At 43.4% G+C, this 20087-nt stretch overlaps 1 protein-coding gene across 7 annotated transcripts in view; it reads left to right on the top strand.

The window, feature by feature from the left end:
- LOC144508555 (peroxidasin homolog) overlaps positions 1–20087 on the top strand; it is a 184172-nt gene that overhangs the window by 126366 nt on the left and 37719 nt on the right. For all 7 annotated transcript variants that reach the window (XM_078236611.1, XM_078236610.1, XM_078236615.1 and 4 more), the window contains 7 exons: positions 2029–2301; positions 7243–7359; positions 10719–10877; positions 11629–11741; positions 15167–15323; positions 17104–17212; positions 18365–18522. In XM_078236611.1, the coding sequence (XP_078092737.1) occupies positions 2029–2301; positions 7243–7359; positions 10719–10877; positions 11629–11741; positions 15167–15323; positions 17104–17212; positions 18365–18522 (1086 nt within the window). The remainder of the gene's footprint in view (positions 1–2028; positions 2302–7242; positions 7360–10718; positions 10878–11628; positions 11742–15166; positions 15324–17103; positions 17213–18364; positions 18523–20087) is intronic.

The following is a 20087-nucleotide window of genomic DNA, read 5'->3' as shown; positions in this document are numbered from 1 at the left end:
TATGGATATTTTTTACAGTCTTACTGTTGGAAATTTTTGTTTGGCTTAAACTGTGAAGCAGAGCGTGATGCTTGTCATGAGTTCTTTTTTTATCTTTACAATTAAATGTAATTAATGAAAACATACATTTCATAAAAACTACCACAAAAAAAAATTATAAAGCACTTTTTCTTTTGTCAAACTATTGCCTAGTTAAGAGGGTGGGCACATATATAAACCATGCTCACAAACAGCTAATTGATTAACTAACACACTCACATCAGAAATAACGTTCAGCCGATCAGACTGGGTGAAAGGCATGTTTCTTAATGTTAATGAAGTAAATTGTGATCTGCGGGAAACTGACTGGATTCAATTTTAAACATTTTTAAAATTTGCGTTCTTTGTTTAGGTATGGCCAAAATTATCAGTTATTCCACCACAATGTTTCCACCAAAATAATGATTTTGATCTGTAATCTTCAATATTAGAGTGTCTAATGTTACGAAAGCAAGTGTGAAATTCGGCACTATGAATCTACACTATGCAATAGATAAGTACTGTCGCAGAATTCAATGTTGATCCAGAAGGAACTCTTCCAGTGTAGACAATAAAAATTTAACAAAACCTAATCCAACTTATAAATCAAAGAAATGTTTACAACTTTAATGAAGGTGCCCAATTTCATCTGATCTCAGAAGCTAAGCAGACTCAGGCCTGGTTAGTATTTGGATGGGAGACTGCTTGGGAACACCAGATGCAGTAGGCTTTTTCTCTGCCCATTGAAGTGGTGGAGGCTTCCTCGTTGAATATGTTTAAATCACGGGTAGATAGTTTTCTGATCGATAAGGGAATTAGGGGATATGGGGAGCAGGCGGGTAAGTGGAACTGATTCGCTTCAGATCAGCCATGATCTTGTTGAATGGCGGGGCAGGCTCGAAGGGCCAGATGGCCTACTCCTGCTCCTATTTCTTATGTTCTTATGTTTAATAAAGAAACTTCATTACTCCAAAGTTGAAGCCTCACCCTGGGCCATTCCCAGCTCCCCACAATTCCCAACATGATCTAATTTATACTGAGTCAGCTGATCATCACATCATTCTGTTATTGGTTACATGGTTTACTGGGTCAGCTGACCCTTACAGCTTGTTACCAGTGGTCACATTGGTGGACAACAGATCCAATGTTTTCACCGGTTATATTCTAACGTACATAATATAATAAAAAGGGTGGAAGCTCAAAACACTTCATTTCAAAATGCATTGAAAACTCCTGGATTAAACACATCCTTTGGGAAAGTTGCTTCATAAAAGTATCCACACTTACCTGTGTTAACTGTCAAGCCTGTAGGTGGTGTTGTGATGAGGAGTTGCGATTTGAAGTGTTACTGATATTTTTAATACCTTGAACATTCCTGGAGGAATCGATCTTCTGTTTAAAAATGAAAAGTTCTTGACAATGTTGATAGGCATCTGTGTTGTTAACAAAGTTTAAATATATCGCAACCTCTGTTGTTTGAAAATCCTAAGTTTATTTGTTGCTTGATAAATTGGGGCCTATTAACTATAATATTCTGCACAGTTTTATACATATCAGAACTTATCAGTAATAGAAAAAGCAGGTTGCCTTATTAATTTTGTCTATAATCGGGGCATCTCCTCCTCGCATGCTGGGATATTCCAACACCCATCATCCCTGCTGATGTATTTTTCTCCATTCCTGCCCAATTTCTCCTTCCCTTCAAGCCTCTCGTCATTTCCCTCTTTTCTCCTTTCTCTATCCCTCACCACCAATCCAATTATCCCTCATCCACAACCCAAAGATGGTACTTGGTATTGATGCACCAACGTGCGATATGCAATGATTAACAAATTACTTCAGACCATTTGCAAAGGTTGGACGCAGTTCCATCTGTCTAATGAATTGTCTGATGCGAGAAGTTGTGATTTTCACAATGTAATGCTATCTGGATGATTTGTATGTAACACTAACTCAGAATTTCCTTGGGTCGAATATTTTTAAAAGCTGGGCTGAACATTTTTTTTTCAGCGAAACCCACTTTTGTGATTCAGCCTCAAAACACGGAGGTATTGGTAGGGGAAAGCGTCACGCTTGAATGCGGAGTCTCAGGTCATCCTCAACCCCGCATCATCTGGACTAAGGGCAATAACAACCCGATCCCTGATGACTCCAGGTACACCATCACTTCTTCTGGTGGGCTTTTCATGCAGAATGTCACCTTTGAGGATCAGGGACAGTACAACTGTAACGCAAGCAACACTGAGGGTTCCATCCAGGCTGTGGCCCACATCATCGTACAAGGTACACAATGTTAACTATTTTTCAGTTATTGCTGTTAGTAATGAAAGCATAATCCATTGATTAATGCCAAATGAAATACTTTGTAAAAAGCTATTTCACAAACTTCCAATAAAGCTCATTGTTTGTTAGTTTATTACCTAATTAGGGGTTGTTTGGTAAATTCAGTTTTTTTGGTTTGCTGGTCTGCATTGGGATTGTAACACTGGTAGCAGCCAAAATCCTTTTTGACTGATGGATTCTTATTGAGTTTGAAAAAAGATCTGCTGGGATAGCGAAGCAGTCTATGGCCACAATACACATTGGCTGTTTCTCCTTAATGTGCAGTACTCTATTGATCATACAACTGCTTATTCGTCTAGTAATTATACATTGTTGTGTCAGTTCATGGTTGGACTTCAGGATAGTTAACTTTGTGCATTCTGTGTCGATGGCACTAATGCACTGCAGATTTGGTTGATTAGGTGACCCCATCTTCATATCTTGCATTGGTAAATAATAAGTGTGCAACTCATGAATTCCTCCTTCGTTTCAGCAATCTGCACTTTCCAATTTGGATGCCTCTCTCCTGGGAAATGTAACTTCCTTTTTGCAGCCTTGAATACCTTGAATGTGAAAGGCAAGCTTACAATCTATTTGCCAGGGAGTCCATTGCACTAGAGTTGTGGAGGGTGGGGATTTGCTGCTGCAGAACTCTGGGACTCGCTGGAGCATGAGGAAGACATTGTTTCTGATCAAGTTTACTGAGCCACTCAGTAGCTTGCATGTGCTCAGCCAAAGTGGTCCTTCTAACGAACCCAAATCTACTGAAGCAAAATAGTGGAAGAGGTTCAGAAAATCCAGGTTGATATCATAGAATCCCTACAGTGCCGAAGGAGGCCATTCAGCCCATCGAGCCTGCACCAACAACAATCTCACCCAGGCCCCGTAACCCCACATATTTACCCTGCGAATCCCCCTGACACAAAGGGACAATTTACCATGACCAATCCACCTAACCCACACATCTTTGGACTGTGGGAGGAAACCGGAACTCCAGGAGGAAACCCACGCAGACACAGGGAGAGCTTGCAAACTCCTCTCAGACAGTCACTCGAGGCTGGAATTGAACCCGGGTCCCTGGCACTGCGCGGCAGTAGTGCTTACCACTGTGCCACCGTGCCGCCCTATATCTGTTAAGCAAGAGGTATTGCAAAGGGTTTAAATCTACAATGTAATTACACCTGTATTTATTGTGAATAATTTTCAGGGCATGTAGATTTTCCCCATTTGCTTTCTTAGAACCTTCTAATAAAAAGACCAGTTCCCATACAAAGCAGCAGCAGGTTCTATGGATGGGTGAGATTTTACATTATCGAGAGCCTTGGAACCCTTTTACCTATAGTCTGATGGTATATGTGAATTTTCGGTGATTCATACGTTAGTGTGCAGAGCAATACAAATGTTTAAGAGTTGTGGTTTTCTGTTTAAGTTGAGTTTCAGCTAACATAATAAACACTTTATATATAGCGAATGTCACTGTTGATTTAACAAGAAGGGCATGCTGATGAGATGAGGATTACATTCCAAAGGTTTGAAACTTATCTCTTCAAATATTAGTCCATGAATGCTTGACATAATTGTATGACATTCTTTACTCTGCTGTTTAATGGAAGTATTGATCTATTTATTTTTAAAATGTCAAGCGAACGTGTTTAATATGCCCGTGTCACACTGAACAGTTTCTGAGCTAAGGAATTCTGATGAGGTAGCCGTGAGCCATGCCTCAGTTTCATGAAGACAAGTTCATCGCGTGGCATCAAATTTTTTATTTGAAGTTTTGCTATAAAGTGCCTCGTGGTTGTGAATCCAGCAATAAAACAGTGCAATTGTACCAAAACCAGAGGAGGCTGGCTTTACTGCAGTATCATGAGCCCTGACTGCCTATTTCTCCACCCCCTCCTCCCCATCAAGCTAAAAAGTGAGTGGGTGGGGGCTGTAGCTCTTCCACAATCCTGATGGCTGCCCTGCAGCGATTTATTGCCAGGAACATAGAACATAGAACAGTACAGCACAGAACAGGCCCTTCGGCCCACGATGTTGTGCCGAGCTTTATCTGAAACCAAGATCAAGCTATCCCACTCCCTATCATCCTGGTGTGCTCCATGTGCCTATCCAATAACCGCTTAAATGTTCCTAAAGTGTCTGACTCCACTATCACTGCAGGCAGTCCATTCCACACCCCAACCACTCTCTGCGTAAAGAACCTACCTCTGATATCCTTCCTATATCTCCCACCACGAACCCTATAGTTATGCCCCCTTGTAATAGCTCCATCCACCCGAGGAAATAGTCTTTGAACGTTCACTCTATCTATCCCCTTCATCATTTTATAAACCTCTATTAAGTCTCCCCTCAGCCTCCTCCACTCCAGAGAGAACAGCCCTAGCTCCCTCAACCTTTCCTCATAAGACCTACCCTCCAAACCAGGCAGCATCCTGGTAAATCTCCTCTGCACTCTTTCCAGCGGTTCCACATCCTTCTTATAGTGAGGTGACCAGAACTGCACACAATATTCCAAATGTGGTCTCACAAAGGTCCTGTACAGTTGCAGCATAACCCCACGGCTCTTAAACTCCAACCCCCTGTTAATAAAAGCTAACACACTATAGGCCTTCTTCACAGCTCTATCCAATTGAGTGGCAACCTTTAGAGATCTGTGGATATGGACCCCAAGATCCCTCTGTTCCTCCACAGTCTTCAGAACCCTACCTTTGACCCTGTAATCCACATTTAAATTAGTCCTACCAAAATGAATCACCTCACATTTATCAGGGTTAAACTCCATTTGCCATTTTCAGCCCAGCTTTGCACCCTATCTATGTCTCTTTGCAGCCTACAACAGCCCTCCACCTAATCCACTACTCCACCAATCTTGGTGTCATCAGCAAATTTACTGATCCACCCTTCAGCCCCCTCCTCTAAGTCATTAATAAAAATCACAAAGAGCAGAGGACCAAGCACTGATCCCTGTGGCACTCCGCTAGCAACCTGCCTCCAATCCAAAAATTTTCCATCCACCACCACCCTCTGTCTTCGATCAGATAGCCAGTTACCTATCCAATCGGCCAACTTTCCCTCTATCCCACACCTCCTTACTTTCATCATAAGCCGACCATGGGGGACCTTATCAAACGCAGCATTATCGCTTTAAGGCAAGACTCCTGACCCTTTCTCAGGAACAAGTCCCACCTTAAGAGAGCTGCCGGACAATCAGATGGGAGGAGTGACCATTGCTAGAACTCTCCTTTGGCCATCAAACCAGCCAGCGGAAGAGTATAAACTCCAGTCCTAGACAACTTCATTATTGCATCCAACTAAATTCAGGATTATTTCCTAAAACTAACTCTCCAATATCACTGGAGAAGAAGGGTCATGGAAACTGGGCGTAAGTCTGCGGACTTCAGACAGGCCTGCCTGGTAGACTCCGGTGGTGCAGGGATGAGGGTGCCTGGGGAGCTGCAATACTGAGGACCCCAGGTAAGTGTGTGCGTGTGGGGACGGGTGGTCTCTTTGAGTGAAAGGGAGGCCAGGAGTCAGGGTTAAAGAGGGGAGGGAATGACCTTGGAGGTGTAAGGGGGGTTGCGTCTGATGGTCCTAGGGGACCCAGATAGGAAACTGCCCCCCTTATCACCTTTAGGCAACTAAACCTGTTGAGCTTACCACAAGGTCTCGGCGTTCCTCGCTGTCAGTAAAATACCAGCAGCAGTGGAATGAGGCCACTAATGGCCACTTAAGCACATCAATTGGCCCAATGGTGGATGAGCTGTCTGTAACATCCCTACCCCCGTGGCCCCCTCCCCCCACCACCCTGGCAAAATTTCAATCAGGGAATGGGTGGGTGGATGGACACCATAAGGCTGCCCTCTGGAAGTCACCTGCTCTCCTTTGGCCATCAAACCAGCCAGCGGAAGAGTATAAACTCCAGTCCTAGACAACTTCATTATTGCATCCAACTAAATTCAGGATTATTTCCTAAAACTAACTCTCCAATATCACTGGAGAAGAAGGGTCATGGAAACTGGGCGTAAGTCTGCGGACTTCAGACGGGCCTGCCTGGTAGACTCCGGTGGTGCAGGGATGAGGGTGCCTGGGGAGGTGGAAAAACTTGGACAGGTACATGGATGAGAGGGGTGTGGAGGGATATGGTCCAGGTGCAGGTCAGTGGGTCTAGGCAGAAAAATGGTTCAGCACAGCCAAGAAGGGCCAAAAGGCCTGTTTCTGTGCTGTAATGTTCTATGGGTTATGGGCATAGGGTGGATTTGTTGTCGGAACAGGCTCGATGGGCTGAATGGCCTCCTTCTGTACTGTACGGATTCTATGATTCAATGAATATCAACATCTTTGATTGTGATCCAATTATTGAAATTAGAAGAGTGAGAGGGGATCTCAGAAAAACTTAAAATTCTAACAGGATTAGACAGGGTAGATTCAGAAAGAATGTTCCTGATAGTGAGAGAGTCTAGAACTAGGGGATCATAGTTTGAGGATAAGAGGTAAACTTTTAGAACTGAGGTGAGGAGACATTTCTTCACCTGCAGGGTGGTGAATCTGTGGAATTCACTACCATAGAAAGTAGTTGAGGCCAAAACGTTGTCTGATTTCCAGAAGAAATTAGATACAGCTCTTGGGTCTAAAGGGATCTCGGGATAAGGGGGGATCAGGATATCCAATTTGGTGATCAGCCATGATCATAATGAATGGTGGAGCAGGCTCAAAGGGCCGAATGGCCCACCCTGCTTCTAGTTACTATGTTTCTATACCGAGTAACTTTCTAAATTTGATTAGATACAGTTATATAGTTAGGCAAAATTCAGTATCAAAATAATGCAATGTTTTGTTCACCTAGCGACTTATCACATTCTAACGTTACACTGGGATTTGTTCTGTGTTTTGTTTCTCCAGATGGTCCTCGATTCTCTGTGATTCCCAGCAATCAGGTTGTGGTGGAAGGAACTGCTGTGGATTTTTACTGCCTTGCAGAGGGGACCCCAGCCCCAGTCATTGCCTGGACTAAAGCAGGTCTTCAATATGTTTATTTTCGGGTGCAATGGGTGTTGACTCCAAGGTTTAACTTATCCAACGTTTGTATAGAACATCTAGGAGTTCACCAATGAAATGATGTAGATAATTGAAGTGCATAACACAAGTTGTTACAAATGATTAATCCTATTAAATAACAACACTAAGGGTACTGGTCGAACACATATAGATTGGATAATCAAACATTTGTAATGGCTCCTTTTATGTCAAAGAAGTGGTTCTGAAATTGTTGTGATGTAAGGAACTTCTCAGCACGTGGAAGAAAGATTTGCATTTATATAGCATCTTTCATGATCTCACGACATCAAAGGTGCTTTACAGCCAATGAAGTATTTTCCAATGTAGCACTGTTTTAAAGCAGGAATGTTTGACCCCAGCATGTTACATTTTACACTGTTACACAGCCACACACCCAGTCCACTTCAAGGAAACATTGGTGTGAGGTGTAATTGGAAAGTAACAAATTTATGTAGTCAGTATCTATTATAAATATGGACAAAAGAATTATCATACAATTTACAAGAATAGGCATCAGATATGTGATCTGCAATATATTGAAAATAAATTGACTATTTAAGAAGTATTTTCTTTAAGCTAAGAACATCGTAAGAACGTAAGAACTAGAAGCAGGAGTAGGCAATTCAGCCCCTCGAACCTGTTCCACCATTCAGTTTGATCATGGCTCACCTCACCCTGGTCTCAACTCCACTTTCCTGCCCATTCTCCATAACCCTTCAACCCATTGCTAATTAAAAATCTGACCATCTTCTCAAATTTACTCAGTGTCCCGGCATCCACTGCACTCTGGGATAGTGAATTCCACAGACTCATGACCCTTTGTGAGAAGTAACTTCTCCTCTGTTTTGAATCTGCCACCACTTATCATAAAATTATGACCTCTTGTTCTAGATTGCCCCACAAGAGGAAACATCCTCTCCACATCAATCCCCTTTATCATCTAGTACATCTCAATTAGATCGCCTCTTATTCTTCTAAACTCCAGGGAGTATAGGCCTAAACTGCCCAGTCTCTCTTAGTAAGTCAAACCCCTCATCTCTGGAATCAATTTAATGAACCTCCTCTAATGCAACTACATTCTTCCTCAAGTAAGGGAACCAAAACTGTATACAATATTCTAAGTGCTGTCTCACTAATGCTTTGTACAGTAGCAGCAACACTTCATTACTTTTATATTCTATTCCTTTAGCAATGAATGCCAAAATTCTATTTGCCTTCCTTATTACCTGCTGTACCTGCATACCAGTTTTCCGCGACTCGAGCACGAGGACACCCAGATCCTTCTGCACCGAATCACTGGAGTTTCACTAGATAATAAGTTGTCTTTCCATTTTTCCAACTAAAATGGATAATCTCACATTTAACCACGTTAAACTCCATCTGTCAAATTTTGGCCTATAACCTAACCTATCCATATCCATTTGTAAACTTATTATTTCTTTATTGTAACTTACTATCCCACCTATTTTAATGTAATCTGCAAATTTGGCTCCAGTACCTTCTATTCCAGCATCCAAGTCATTGATATTGATTGTAAATAGTTGGAGCCTGAGGACTGAACCCTGTGGCATCCTACTAGTTATATCTTGCCGACCAAATAAAGGACCCGTTTATTGCGACCCTTTGCTTTCTGTTGGTTAGCCTGTCCTCCATGTGAACTAACCTTGTATATTAACCTTTAGTATGGCACCTTATCAAATGCCTTCTGGAAGTCCAGATATACTACATCTACAGGATCCCCATTATCCACTTTGCTTGTTACATTCTCCAACACAATTTACCCTTCATAAAACTATTTTGTTTTGACTTTTCAAATGTCTTATTATTTCCTTAATAATGGATTCTAACAATTTCCCAACAACAGATGTTAAAGTAACTGATCTATAGTTTCCTACTTTCTGCCTCTCTCCTTTTTTGAATAAAAGCATTATATTAGCATTTTTTCAATCCACTTGTAAATTTCCCGCATCCAGGGAATTTTGGAATATTATAACCAATGGATCTACTATCTCAGTTGCCACTTCCTTGAATACCCTAGGATGTAAGCCATCAGGCCCTGGGGATTGGTCTGCCTTTCATCGCAATAGTACACTCAGTACATTTTCCCTGTTGATGATGATTGTTCTAAGTTCCTGCCTTTCTATTACCTCTGTATTCCCTGTTACTATTGGGACCGTACTGGTGTCCTCCACCATGAAAACTGAGGCAAAATACTGATTTAGCGTCTTAGCCATTTTTGTGTTCCCACTATTAACTCGCCAGTCTGATCCTCCAAGGGTCCAACAATTTAGAGAAAACTAAACTACCTGCAATTCTGATGTATTTTTTAACGTCGGGCAGATTGTACTATAGAGGAAATATTGGCTCCCTCCCCAATGCATTAAATTTCTCTTCTGAGCAATTCCACCTACAAGTAAACTGCTTTTTAGTTAGCTATCTCTTCATTGGGTTGTATTGCCCGTTCTGAGTTATCTCTGCTCTTTGAAAGCTTTATTTCTTCCTCCCTCTTTTTTTTTAACCATTAATTTGTTTCCATTCGCTCCTTTTGTTGGTCTCTCGCTGGGTAATGGTTTCATGTTTGTTGATCACCCTCCAGCTCCATGCCTTTCTGGTCATTCTCCACAGGTGAATCCATGCAACTGATTGTCAGAACATTTGGCCATAGGGACATCACAGCCAAGCGTGATCCTATCTACTTGATGCCTAAACATGTCTAGTTTGTTGGTCAGCGATCAGAAATAGGAATTCCTTATTCCAAGTGAATCATAGAATCCTTACAGTGCAGAAGGAGGCCATTCAGCCCATTGAGTCTGCATTGACTCTCTGACAGAGCAACTTACCCAGCCCAACCCCCCACGCCCTATCCCCGTAACCTTATCCCTTTACCCCGCTCATACTAAGGGGATACTAAGGAGCAATTTAGCTTTGGATTGTGGGAGGAAACTAGAGTACCTGGAGGAAACCCAGACACACATGGGGAGAACATGCAAACTCCACACAGACAGTCACCCTAGGCTGGAATCGAACCCGGGTCCTGGTGCTGTGAGGCAGCAGTATTAACCACTGTGCCACTGTTCCACCCCAAGTGCATTGGGAATAGTTCTAAAGCCAGTAATACAACTCAACGTGAGCTTAGCTAACTTAGCGAGGACCAAACCGCAAACCTGTTATGCTGGCTAAACTTTACTCATTGTCTTAACCTGTTCGTCCATTGAGAAAGTCCAATTGATTAATACCTCTTGACTTTCAGTACACTGTATTTTCAACTAAAACCAATGTTACCGTCAGTTCCCAACCCTCGGATTACCCATTTCTTTCAGGTGGTCAGTTGCCCAATGACCGAAGACACACTGTTTTATCTACCGGAACACTGCGTATTGTTAGAGTTGCTGCCCATGATCAAGGCCAGTATGAATGTCATGCAATTAGTGTCGTGGGGGCAAGACATGTGCCGGTTCAACTGACTGTTGAATCACTCGGTGAGACCTGCAACTTTTATAATAGTCTTTGGAGCTATAGTGTAAGAATCATTGTTCACTAACACAACCTAGAATGATCTTTATGACCTCTAGGACCAGTTTAATTACTCTATAAAGTGTTTATCAATTACAGATAAAGCCATACAATTCTATGGGCCTTCATTGTGTGTGAAACCACTGTACCATTTCTCTCAAAAATATCAGAATTTTTGACATTCTTAAATGTCGAAAGGTTTTACAGTGCTTGTGCTGCTTGTATACAATTGGATTTTAAAGAAACCATGGTTGTCTTTTTTTATTCATTCATGGGACACGTGTGTCACTGGCTGGCCAACATTTCTTGTCCATCCCTAGTTGTCCTTGGAGGGCAGTTGAGAGTCAACCACATTACTGTGGGTCTGGAGTCACAGGTAGGCCCAACCAAGTAAGGACGACAGATTTCCTTCCCTAAAGGACATTAGTGAACCTGATGGGTTTTTCCGACAATCGACAATGGTTTCATGGTCATCAGTAGATTCTTAATTCCAGATATTTTTTATTGAATTCAAATTCCACCTCCAGCTGTGGCAGGATTTGAACCTGGGTCCCCTGAACATTAGCTTAGTTTCTGGATTAATAGTCTCGCGTTAATACCACTAGATCATCACGTCCCCAACAAATATCAATGTCAAATTGTGCAGAGCAATGCCAATGATAAAGAATTCCACTTGATGCAAATTCAGTTCTGACTTGTGCTTTTCTCTCTGGGCAGTAACACCAGTGTTTATTCACACACCATCCGACACCACAGCAGAAACCGGTCAGGATGTGGAAATTCGCTGCTCTGCGCAAGGAGAACCTCATCCCATCATTACATGGACAAAGGTATAGAGTCAGTCTTTTTCTGAAGATTATTGAAGCGAAGTTCCTGTCTTAATTTGAGCGAAGAAGTAAGTTATTCTTGGATCTACGTCTCCCCTAAAATCAGAAAGGATAGCACCATGGTTAGCACTACTGCCTCAATGCCAGGGACCCAGGTTCAAATCCTGCCACAGCAGGTGGTGGATTCTTGGCTTGGGTCACTGTGTGGAGTCTGCACGCTCTCCCTGTGTCTGCGTGGTTTTCCTCCGGGTGCTCCGGTTTCTTCCCACAGTCCGAAAGATGTGCCGGTTAGGTACATTGGCCATGCTAAATTCTCCCTCAGTGTACCCAAACAGGCACTGGAGTGTGACGACTAGGAGATTTTCACAGTAACTTCATTGCAGTGTTAATACAAGCCAACTTGTGACACTAATAAATAAAGTAATAAAATAGACATTTTGTCCCTTTCTTTCTAATAATGTACTTTTCATCTGCCACAAGCTGAGGTTGCAAGGTGGCACAGTGGTTAGCACTGCTGCCTCACGGCACCAAGGACCCGGGTTTGATTCTGGCCTCGGGTGACTGTCTGTGTGGAGTTTGCACGTTCTCCCTGTGTCTGCGTGAGTTTCCTCCGGGTGTTCTGGTTTCCTCCCACAGTCCAAAGATGTACGGGTTAGGTGGATTGGCCAAGCTAAATTGCCCCTTGGTATCAGGGGGATTAGCAGGGTAAATACGTGGGGTTACGGGGATAGGGCCTGGGTGGGATTGTTGTCAGTGCAGCCTCGATGGGCTGAATGGCCACCTTCTGCACTGTAGGGATTCTATGGGCAAGCTCACCCATACTTGGGATTTTCTAATCTTACTTAAACCACTGTTGGAGTAATGAATATCTAGGGCAAGTGCCTTTCTCACAGAGAGGAAAGGTTTGTTTAGAGCTGTCGCAGCATAACTTCCAGCAAACTATTGCGGAAGTGTGAATCAAATGATCTGTGAATGGGTCACTCGCCTGCCTTGTCACTTGGAGATAAGCTTTGCAATTTTGAAACCCATATAGAAGGCAATGGATACCATCTTGCTAAAGCTATTAATAATGCCAGTTGAACTGCTGATGGGGGAGAAAATGGATTTGAAATCTGATACTAAGCATATTTTAAAATTTTGGGGGATATGATGAGGAAGATCGAGTACATAGTCCATGCTTTGTAGTTGAATGTCCAGAGTTGCACTACATGACCAGGAATTCCCAGATCCCAGATTCTTATAATGTTTTCTTTCTTGGGATGTGCATGTTGCTGGAAAAGCCAGCATTTATTGTCCATCCCTAATTGCTCTTGAACTGAGTGGCTTGCGAGAACATTTCCGAGGGCAGTTAAGAGTCTGGATTGCTGTGGATCTTGAGTCGCTTGTAGGCCAGACCAAGTAAGGGTGGAAGATTTCCTTCCCAAAAGCACATTAATGAATGAGGCAGGTTTTTAACTATGATTGTTAATAGCTTCATGGTCACCAATACTGAGCTTCAGTTTTTCAATTCCAGATTTTATTAATTGAATTTAAATTCCACCAGCTGCCATAGTAGGATTTGAACTTGTGCCCTAAAGCATTAGTCTGGACCTCTGGATTACCAGTCCGGTGACATTGCCATTATGCTACTGTTTCCCCCAAACTGGCATTTGCCCAACTGGCATTCAATAGCATACTTCCACAGCCTTGTAACTTCTTGGAATAGCTTCGACTCTCTGCCAATTAAATGTCTGATTTTAGGGCCAAAATTGTATTGTTAAAGCACTGTGATTTCACTGGGGCCTACAGAAATAGGAACCTAGTAGTACAGAATCCATATCTATGCTCTACTATTAGAAATGTGACAGAGCAAAATATCTGCATAACTACTGTGAAGGACATTGACCTAATCCCAGATCATGGGGACCATAGAAATCATGGACCAAATTATTTAGGTAGAGACATAACAGAGATGTCCACTCGAAGTAGTGGAAAATTAGAGCAGCCACTGTTCCAATGGGGTGCTCTTGAAGGCCTTATTATTCCAAGGAGGGTGTTCAACATTGTCTAATTTCCTTCCACCCCAAGAATTAATCTTGGCCTGCTATGGCTTGGAAATTCAGGCCATCAATCCCTCCAGGGTTACCTTAGTGTTGCAACTTCATCCAGCCCTCGGAAGACCTGGTAGAACCACAGTCCATTCTCAGCAGCCGCACAAACCTCAAGCTTAAAACTGTTCTTCTGAATGGAATTCCTGGGATGACCTGGGAATACGATCAGACACCTTCCCTGCCCAAACCACCACTGGGATGTGGGGAAGGAAACTGTTATGTTAATGATTTGCTCCCTTTTGCTGTTTCTGACATAGAAACCAGAAGCAGGAGGAGGCCATTCGGCCCTTCGAGCCGACTCCGCCATTCATTTTGATCATGGCTGATCATTGAATTTAATATCCTGATTCCCTTCCCATATCCCTTGATCTCTTCAGCCCTAAGAGCTATATCTAATTTCTTCTTTGAAGTCACACAATGTTTTGGCCTCAACTACTTTCTGTGGTAGTGAATTCCACACATTCACCATCCTCTGGATGAAGAAATTTCTCCTCACCTCAGTTCTAAAAGGTTTACCCCTTATCTTCAAACTTTGACTAGTTCTGGACTCCACTGACTGTGGACATATGGGACAGAAACTTGGCAGATCTGGATTCCAGGCTGAATTTCTGCCACAAAAGCACCCTCACCCCCCTCCTCCACAATATGCTAGCAGCGATTCACCCCAAATTATATCCTCCCCATCACAGAAATTCAACCATTGTATTCCTAAGAATAGCACATTTTTGACACTAATCTCATGGTTTTCAGTTCACCAGAGCTAACAGGTACAACCCTAATTATCACCTTGAGCCCTGAGGGAAAATTAATCATTTAACAGCATTAAGTGATGATGGAGTCGTGCCATGGGTTGCATTTATGGGGTTCAGCACCGATAAATGATGAGTCTGATGTTAAAGTTTATTTATTAGTCCCAAGTAGGCTTACATTAACACTGCAATGAAGTTACTGTGAAAATCCCCTAGTGGCCACATTCCAGCGCCTGTTCGGGTACACTGAGGGAGAATTTAGCCAATCCACCTAACCTGCACATATTTGGACTGTGGAAGGAAACCGGAGCACCCAGAGGAAACCCACGCAGACATGGGGAGAACGTGCAAACTCCACACAGAAAGTGACCCAAGCCGAGAATCAAACCCTGGTCCCTGGCGCTGTGAAGCAGCGATGCTAACCACTGTGCCATTGAGATATTAGTTACTAAGAGGAGAAGTAATTCAGAAAACCTTCGCCACAGTGTCTACTCCCAGACTCAGGAAAGGGCAGAAGTTCACAGATGAAGTAGGTTAAATGTTCATGTTCGCAAAGCCCGTTTACTTTCATCTCCCTCTTTGTAAACAGGATGGTGTACAGATCACAGACAGTGGAAAGTTCTTTGTCACTCCAGAGGGAGCTCTGATTATTCGCGATGTTGGAGAAGCGGACCAGGGTCGATATGAATGCATCGCCCGTAATGCATTTGGTTTTATCTCCAGTAATATGTTGTTAACTGTCACTGGTATGTTACTGTTATTATCCTATTTTAATCTGTTATGGACAGAGGTGATTTTTTTCTCAGCAGTATAGTTGGTACAGAATTGGCTACAGTTATATTGATTTTTGGTTTCTTAGTAGTGCAAAGGAAAATAATTTGTTTTAAAATGAACTGTGCTGGAGGTTTGGAAGAGAAAATGAGCCACCTGCAATTTATCTTTCTACCTTGGCCAAATTTAGAACAGATCCCACAAGTTAATAGAGACGCAGGGTCGAGAAGCATAGAAAACAAAGTTTCATACTAACCTGATGGAGTTGGAATGCTGGAGGGACAGGATTCAGTGGGCCAAATGGTCACTCATTCTTGACTTTTGTGTGTACTATTTGTGGAACAGACCAGATACTGCAATGTCAGATGGTCACAAATGGAATTTTGTTACAATGCCTAACCACAAGTGGTGAACCAGATATAAATATATCCCTGAGACTATGGGCCCGATTTTACCATTTTGATTCTAAGAGCTGAATCTGGGTGCAATTCAGATCCGGCTTGGAAATCTATTCTCAGGTGCCCCCATAAGCACTTAGCCTGAAAAAAAAGTCACGAGTCTGAATCACGCTGTGGGCAGGGCTTACATTTCGCACCCGAAACATTGCTGCTCCGATCGGAGCTTTGAACTGCGCATGCGCAGTGAAAAATAATTTGAAAAACGCGCCCTTGTTACATTGCTCCCGGGCCGCAAAAAGCGGATAAAGCAGCCCGGGAGCAAAAAACGGGAGCAATGGGCCCCACGGATATCGCCCCACCCCTACAACATAACTATCCCCCTTATCCACCAACCCCCCAGCTACCCAGACTGACCGCTACCCCCTGCACCCTTCCCACCCACCAATCGCCCGTAGAGAGGCAGTGATCGCCCCCCCCCCCCCCCCCCCGCCACCCCCCATCCCCCACCAGAGATCCATCCAACCTCCCTCCCCACCAGAGAACGATCTGGCCTCCCTCCTCTCCCCATCCTCCACCAAAGAACGATCGGGCCTCCCTCCCCTCCCACCACCACCACCCATCCCCCAGCCACCAGAGAATGATCTGTCCTCCCTCCACCCCCCACCAGAGAACGATCTGGCCTCCCTCCTCCCCCCCCACCACACCAAAGAATGATCTGGCCTCCCTCCCCCACCCCACACCAGAGAATCATCAGGCTTCCCTTCTCTCTCTTCCCCCCCCCCCCCTCCCCCAGAGATACATCTGACCCACCTCCTCCTCCCTCCACCCCCCCCCTCCACCAGAGATACATCTGACCCACCTCCTCCTCCCTCCACCCCCCCCCCTCCTCCCTCCACCCCCCCCCCCCCCCCCACCCTCACCAGAGAATGATCTGGCCCGCCTCCCCCCCTCCCCCCCACCACCACCGATCTGAGTCAGAGAGCCGTTGGAAGCTCTCAACTTACCTCTTCAGAAGCTGGAGCGCTCCAAACAGACCTTTGCCGAGCATGTCTGTTTTGTGCCGAATCTGGACGGGCGAACGCGATGGTAAAGGGGGAAATGCTGATAAAGTTGGGCATGCAAATGCATTTAAATCGCCGTTGCGCCCGTTTTGGGCGATTAACTGGTGTTTTAATTATTAATCGGTAAAACTGGGCCGTGTATATGTGTGTGTGTGTATGGCTATATAACATCTGTTGTGTAGTACTGCAGTTGATGCTGATGTCCATCTTCCCTTTAGATGGCTTTTTTTATATAAGGAAGGAAACTAAATAGTAATGTCTTTGTATGTTTGTATCTTTGATGCTTTGGCTTTCAGCCCTGGAGGGTGGGCGAACTGGCGATACCTTTGTTGAAGAGTCTCTGCAGGAAGCTATTAACAGCATTGACAGCGCAATTAATTCAACACGAAGGGATTTGTTCGACAAGTAAGTATGCAGTAATCTCAAAATCCCATTCCAACTCAGTCAAACACACACATAAATGTTTTCATGTGTAAAAAATGTGGAGGTTCTTTATAATTATAAATAGTGGATTTATTTATTGTTATGAGTGTTAATGTTATACCTCAGCTGTGTAAATGTCACCAACTCTGTGATGGTCTCGGCCTTGATTACATGTTTTTCTTACATGTTTGAGCCACGTGGTGAACATATTAATGTGACTGAGCACTGCCTTTGTTTATTCAGCTGTGAGGCATTTTCACATGAATTTTATTTAAAGCAACTCTACTATTTAAATGTCTGAATAGAAACCCCTGGGACCCACTCAGTTTTATCTGTGAACCAAAATCCTTTGATGAAGCCACGGCATTAATGACTCATGGAAGACTTTTTAAAAAATAATTTATGGGATGTGGGCATCGCTGGCTAGACCAGCATTTATTGCCCATGCCTTTGAGAAGGTGGTGGTGAGCTGCTTCTTGAACCCTGCAGTTCCCTGACGTGCTGTTAGGGAGGGAGTTCTTGGATTTTGACCCAGCGACAGTGAAGGAACGGCAATATATTTCCAAGTCAGGGTGGTGAGTGACTTGGAGGGGAACTTCCAAGTGGTGGTGTTCCCAGATATCTGCTGCTTTTTTCCTTGTAGATGGTCGTGGGTTTGGAAGGTGCTGCCTAATGAGGTGGCACAGGGAGCAGCACGGTGGCACAGTGGTTAGCACTGCTGCCTCACAGCGCCAGGAACCCGGGTTCAATTCCAACCTCGGGCGACGGTCTGTGTGGATTTTGCACGTTCTCCCGGTGTCTGCATCAGTTTCTTTCGGATGCTGCAATTTCTTCCCACAGTCCAAAGATGTGCGGGTTAGGTTAGTTGGCCATGCTAAATTGACCCCAGTGTCAGGGGGATTAACAGGGTAAATAAGTGGGGTTACGGGATAGGGCCTGGATGGGATTGTGGTCGGTGCAGACTCGATGGGCCGACTGGCCGCCTCCTGCACTGTCGGGATTCTATGATTCTAAGGAACTTTTGTCTGCCGATTTTGAGCTGGTATACAAGAAATGTTCTCTTTAGTTTTGTTACAAATAACTTTCTGGCATTCCAAAGATTTTAGAACTCGAGTTCTACCTTTAACTTGGCAGGCGTCCACGCACCCCAAATGACCTACTGGCCCTATTCCGTTACCCACGTGACCCCTATACTGTGGAAGCAGCAAGAGCGGGTGAAATCTTTGAGAGAACACTACAATTGATTCAGGAGCATGTTCAGCAAGGCCTAACTGTGAACCTTAACAATACAAGTAAGTGACAATAGCTCTCGTATGAAACAAACTTGTGACGGTGGCAGTGTCTGTGCGCCACTTCATTATTTGCATCATCACCTGAATACTATCACATGATGCATTATATCTGATATGCAACAATGGTTTTAGAGTTTTACCAAAACTGAGTTGCAATAAGAATAGCATGAACTGTTTAATTATACTGCCATTTAGTGCTTAGAAATCTTGCTGCAGGCAATAGAAAGTAAAATTTAAAATAAAAGCTAATGTTGGAAGTACAGAGGAGGATTGTCATTTACCGGCAAAGGTCATATTTTTAGACCATCAGTTGTAACCTGAAGCTAAGAGATATCCTTAATAGGACTGAACAAAATGAAGAAGGGAGACAGGGAACAGGTCATGAGACTGACAAATCTGTACCTCAACAGTGTAAATAGGTGGAAAGGATTTGATTTGATTTGATTTATTATTGTCACATTTATTGGTATACAGTGAAAAGTATTGTTTCTCGCGTGCTACACAGCCAAAGCATACCATTCATAGAGAAGGAAAGGAGAGAGTGCAGAATGTAGTGTTACAGTCATAGCCAGGGGTGTAGAGAAAGATCAACTGAGTGCAAGGTAGGTCCATTCAAAAGTCTGATGACAGCAGGGAAGAAGCTGTTCTTGAGTCAGTTGGTACGTGACCTCAGACTTATGTACCTTCTTTCCCATGGAAGAAGGTGGAAGAGAGAATGTCCGGGGTGCCTGGGGTCCTTAATTATGCTGGCTGCTTTTCCGAGGCAGCGGGAGGTGTAGACAGAGTCAATGGATGGGAGGTTGGTTTGCGTGATGGATTGGACTACATTCATGACCTTTTGTAGTTTCTTGCGGCCTTGGGCAGAACAGGAGCCATACCAAGCTGTGATACAACCAGAAAGAACGCTTTCTATGGTGTATCTGTAAAAGGATGTGACAATGTTTTCAGAAAAAATTGAAAGGATTGAAACTAAATGATAATTTTGCAAAGGCCACCTCAATGTGGCAAAGAAGCATCAAAAGAAGAAAAGGGTATGGTGGTTGTTAAATAAGGCAGTAAAAAGCCACGGAAAAGATGCAAATGAAAAAGCTAAAATTGAACATGTCTGATATTGAACACAACAGAGAAAAGAAAGGCTTTAGAATTCAAATGAAGATAGTAGGCCCAGCAAATTCTTCCACTTCCTGCTGTTTCACCACGCCTTTTGATTGTTTCCTTCCTATCTAATTATCTTTTTAAGTGCATTATACTTTGAAAGCATTCCGAACAATCTGTTCTATAATGTTATTACCCTTTTGGATGATACTCTGCCTTATAACTCTTAACAACTTATTTTTAATATTTCTGTCTCTTGTAACTTGTACCGACTGCAGCGGTGAGCAATTTGGCTGAATCAGCTTTACTGAAAACTCAAGTCTACTTTAGTGTTTGATTCATTTTAAATAAAATAAGCCCGACCTCCTTTATTAACTGTTGGAACCATTTCACTCGCTCACCTCTATACCTTCCAAAAGCCAAAAGTAGTCTTCCTATGGTTTGGTGACCAGGACTGCACTCATTACTCC

The sequence above is a fragment of the Mustelus asterias genome, chromosome 20, assembly GCF_964213995.1.
Source record: "Mustelus asterias chromosome 20, sMusAst1.hap1.1, whole genome shotgun sequence".
NCBI lineage: Eukaryota > Metazoa > Chordata > Chondrichthyes > Carcharhiniformes > Triakidae > Mustelus > Mustelus asterias.
This window is presented reverse-complemented; position numbering and strand designations above follow the sequence as displayed.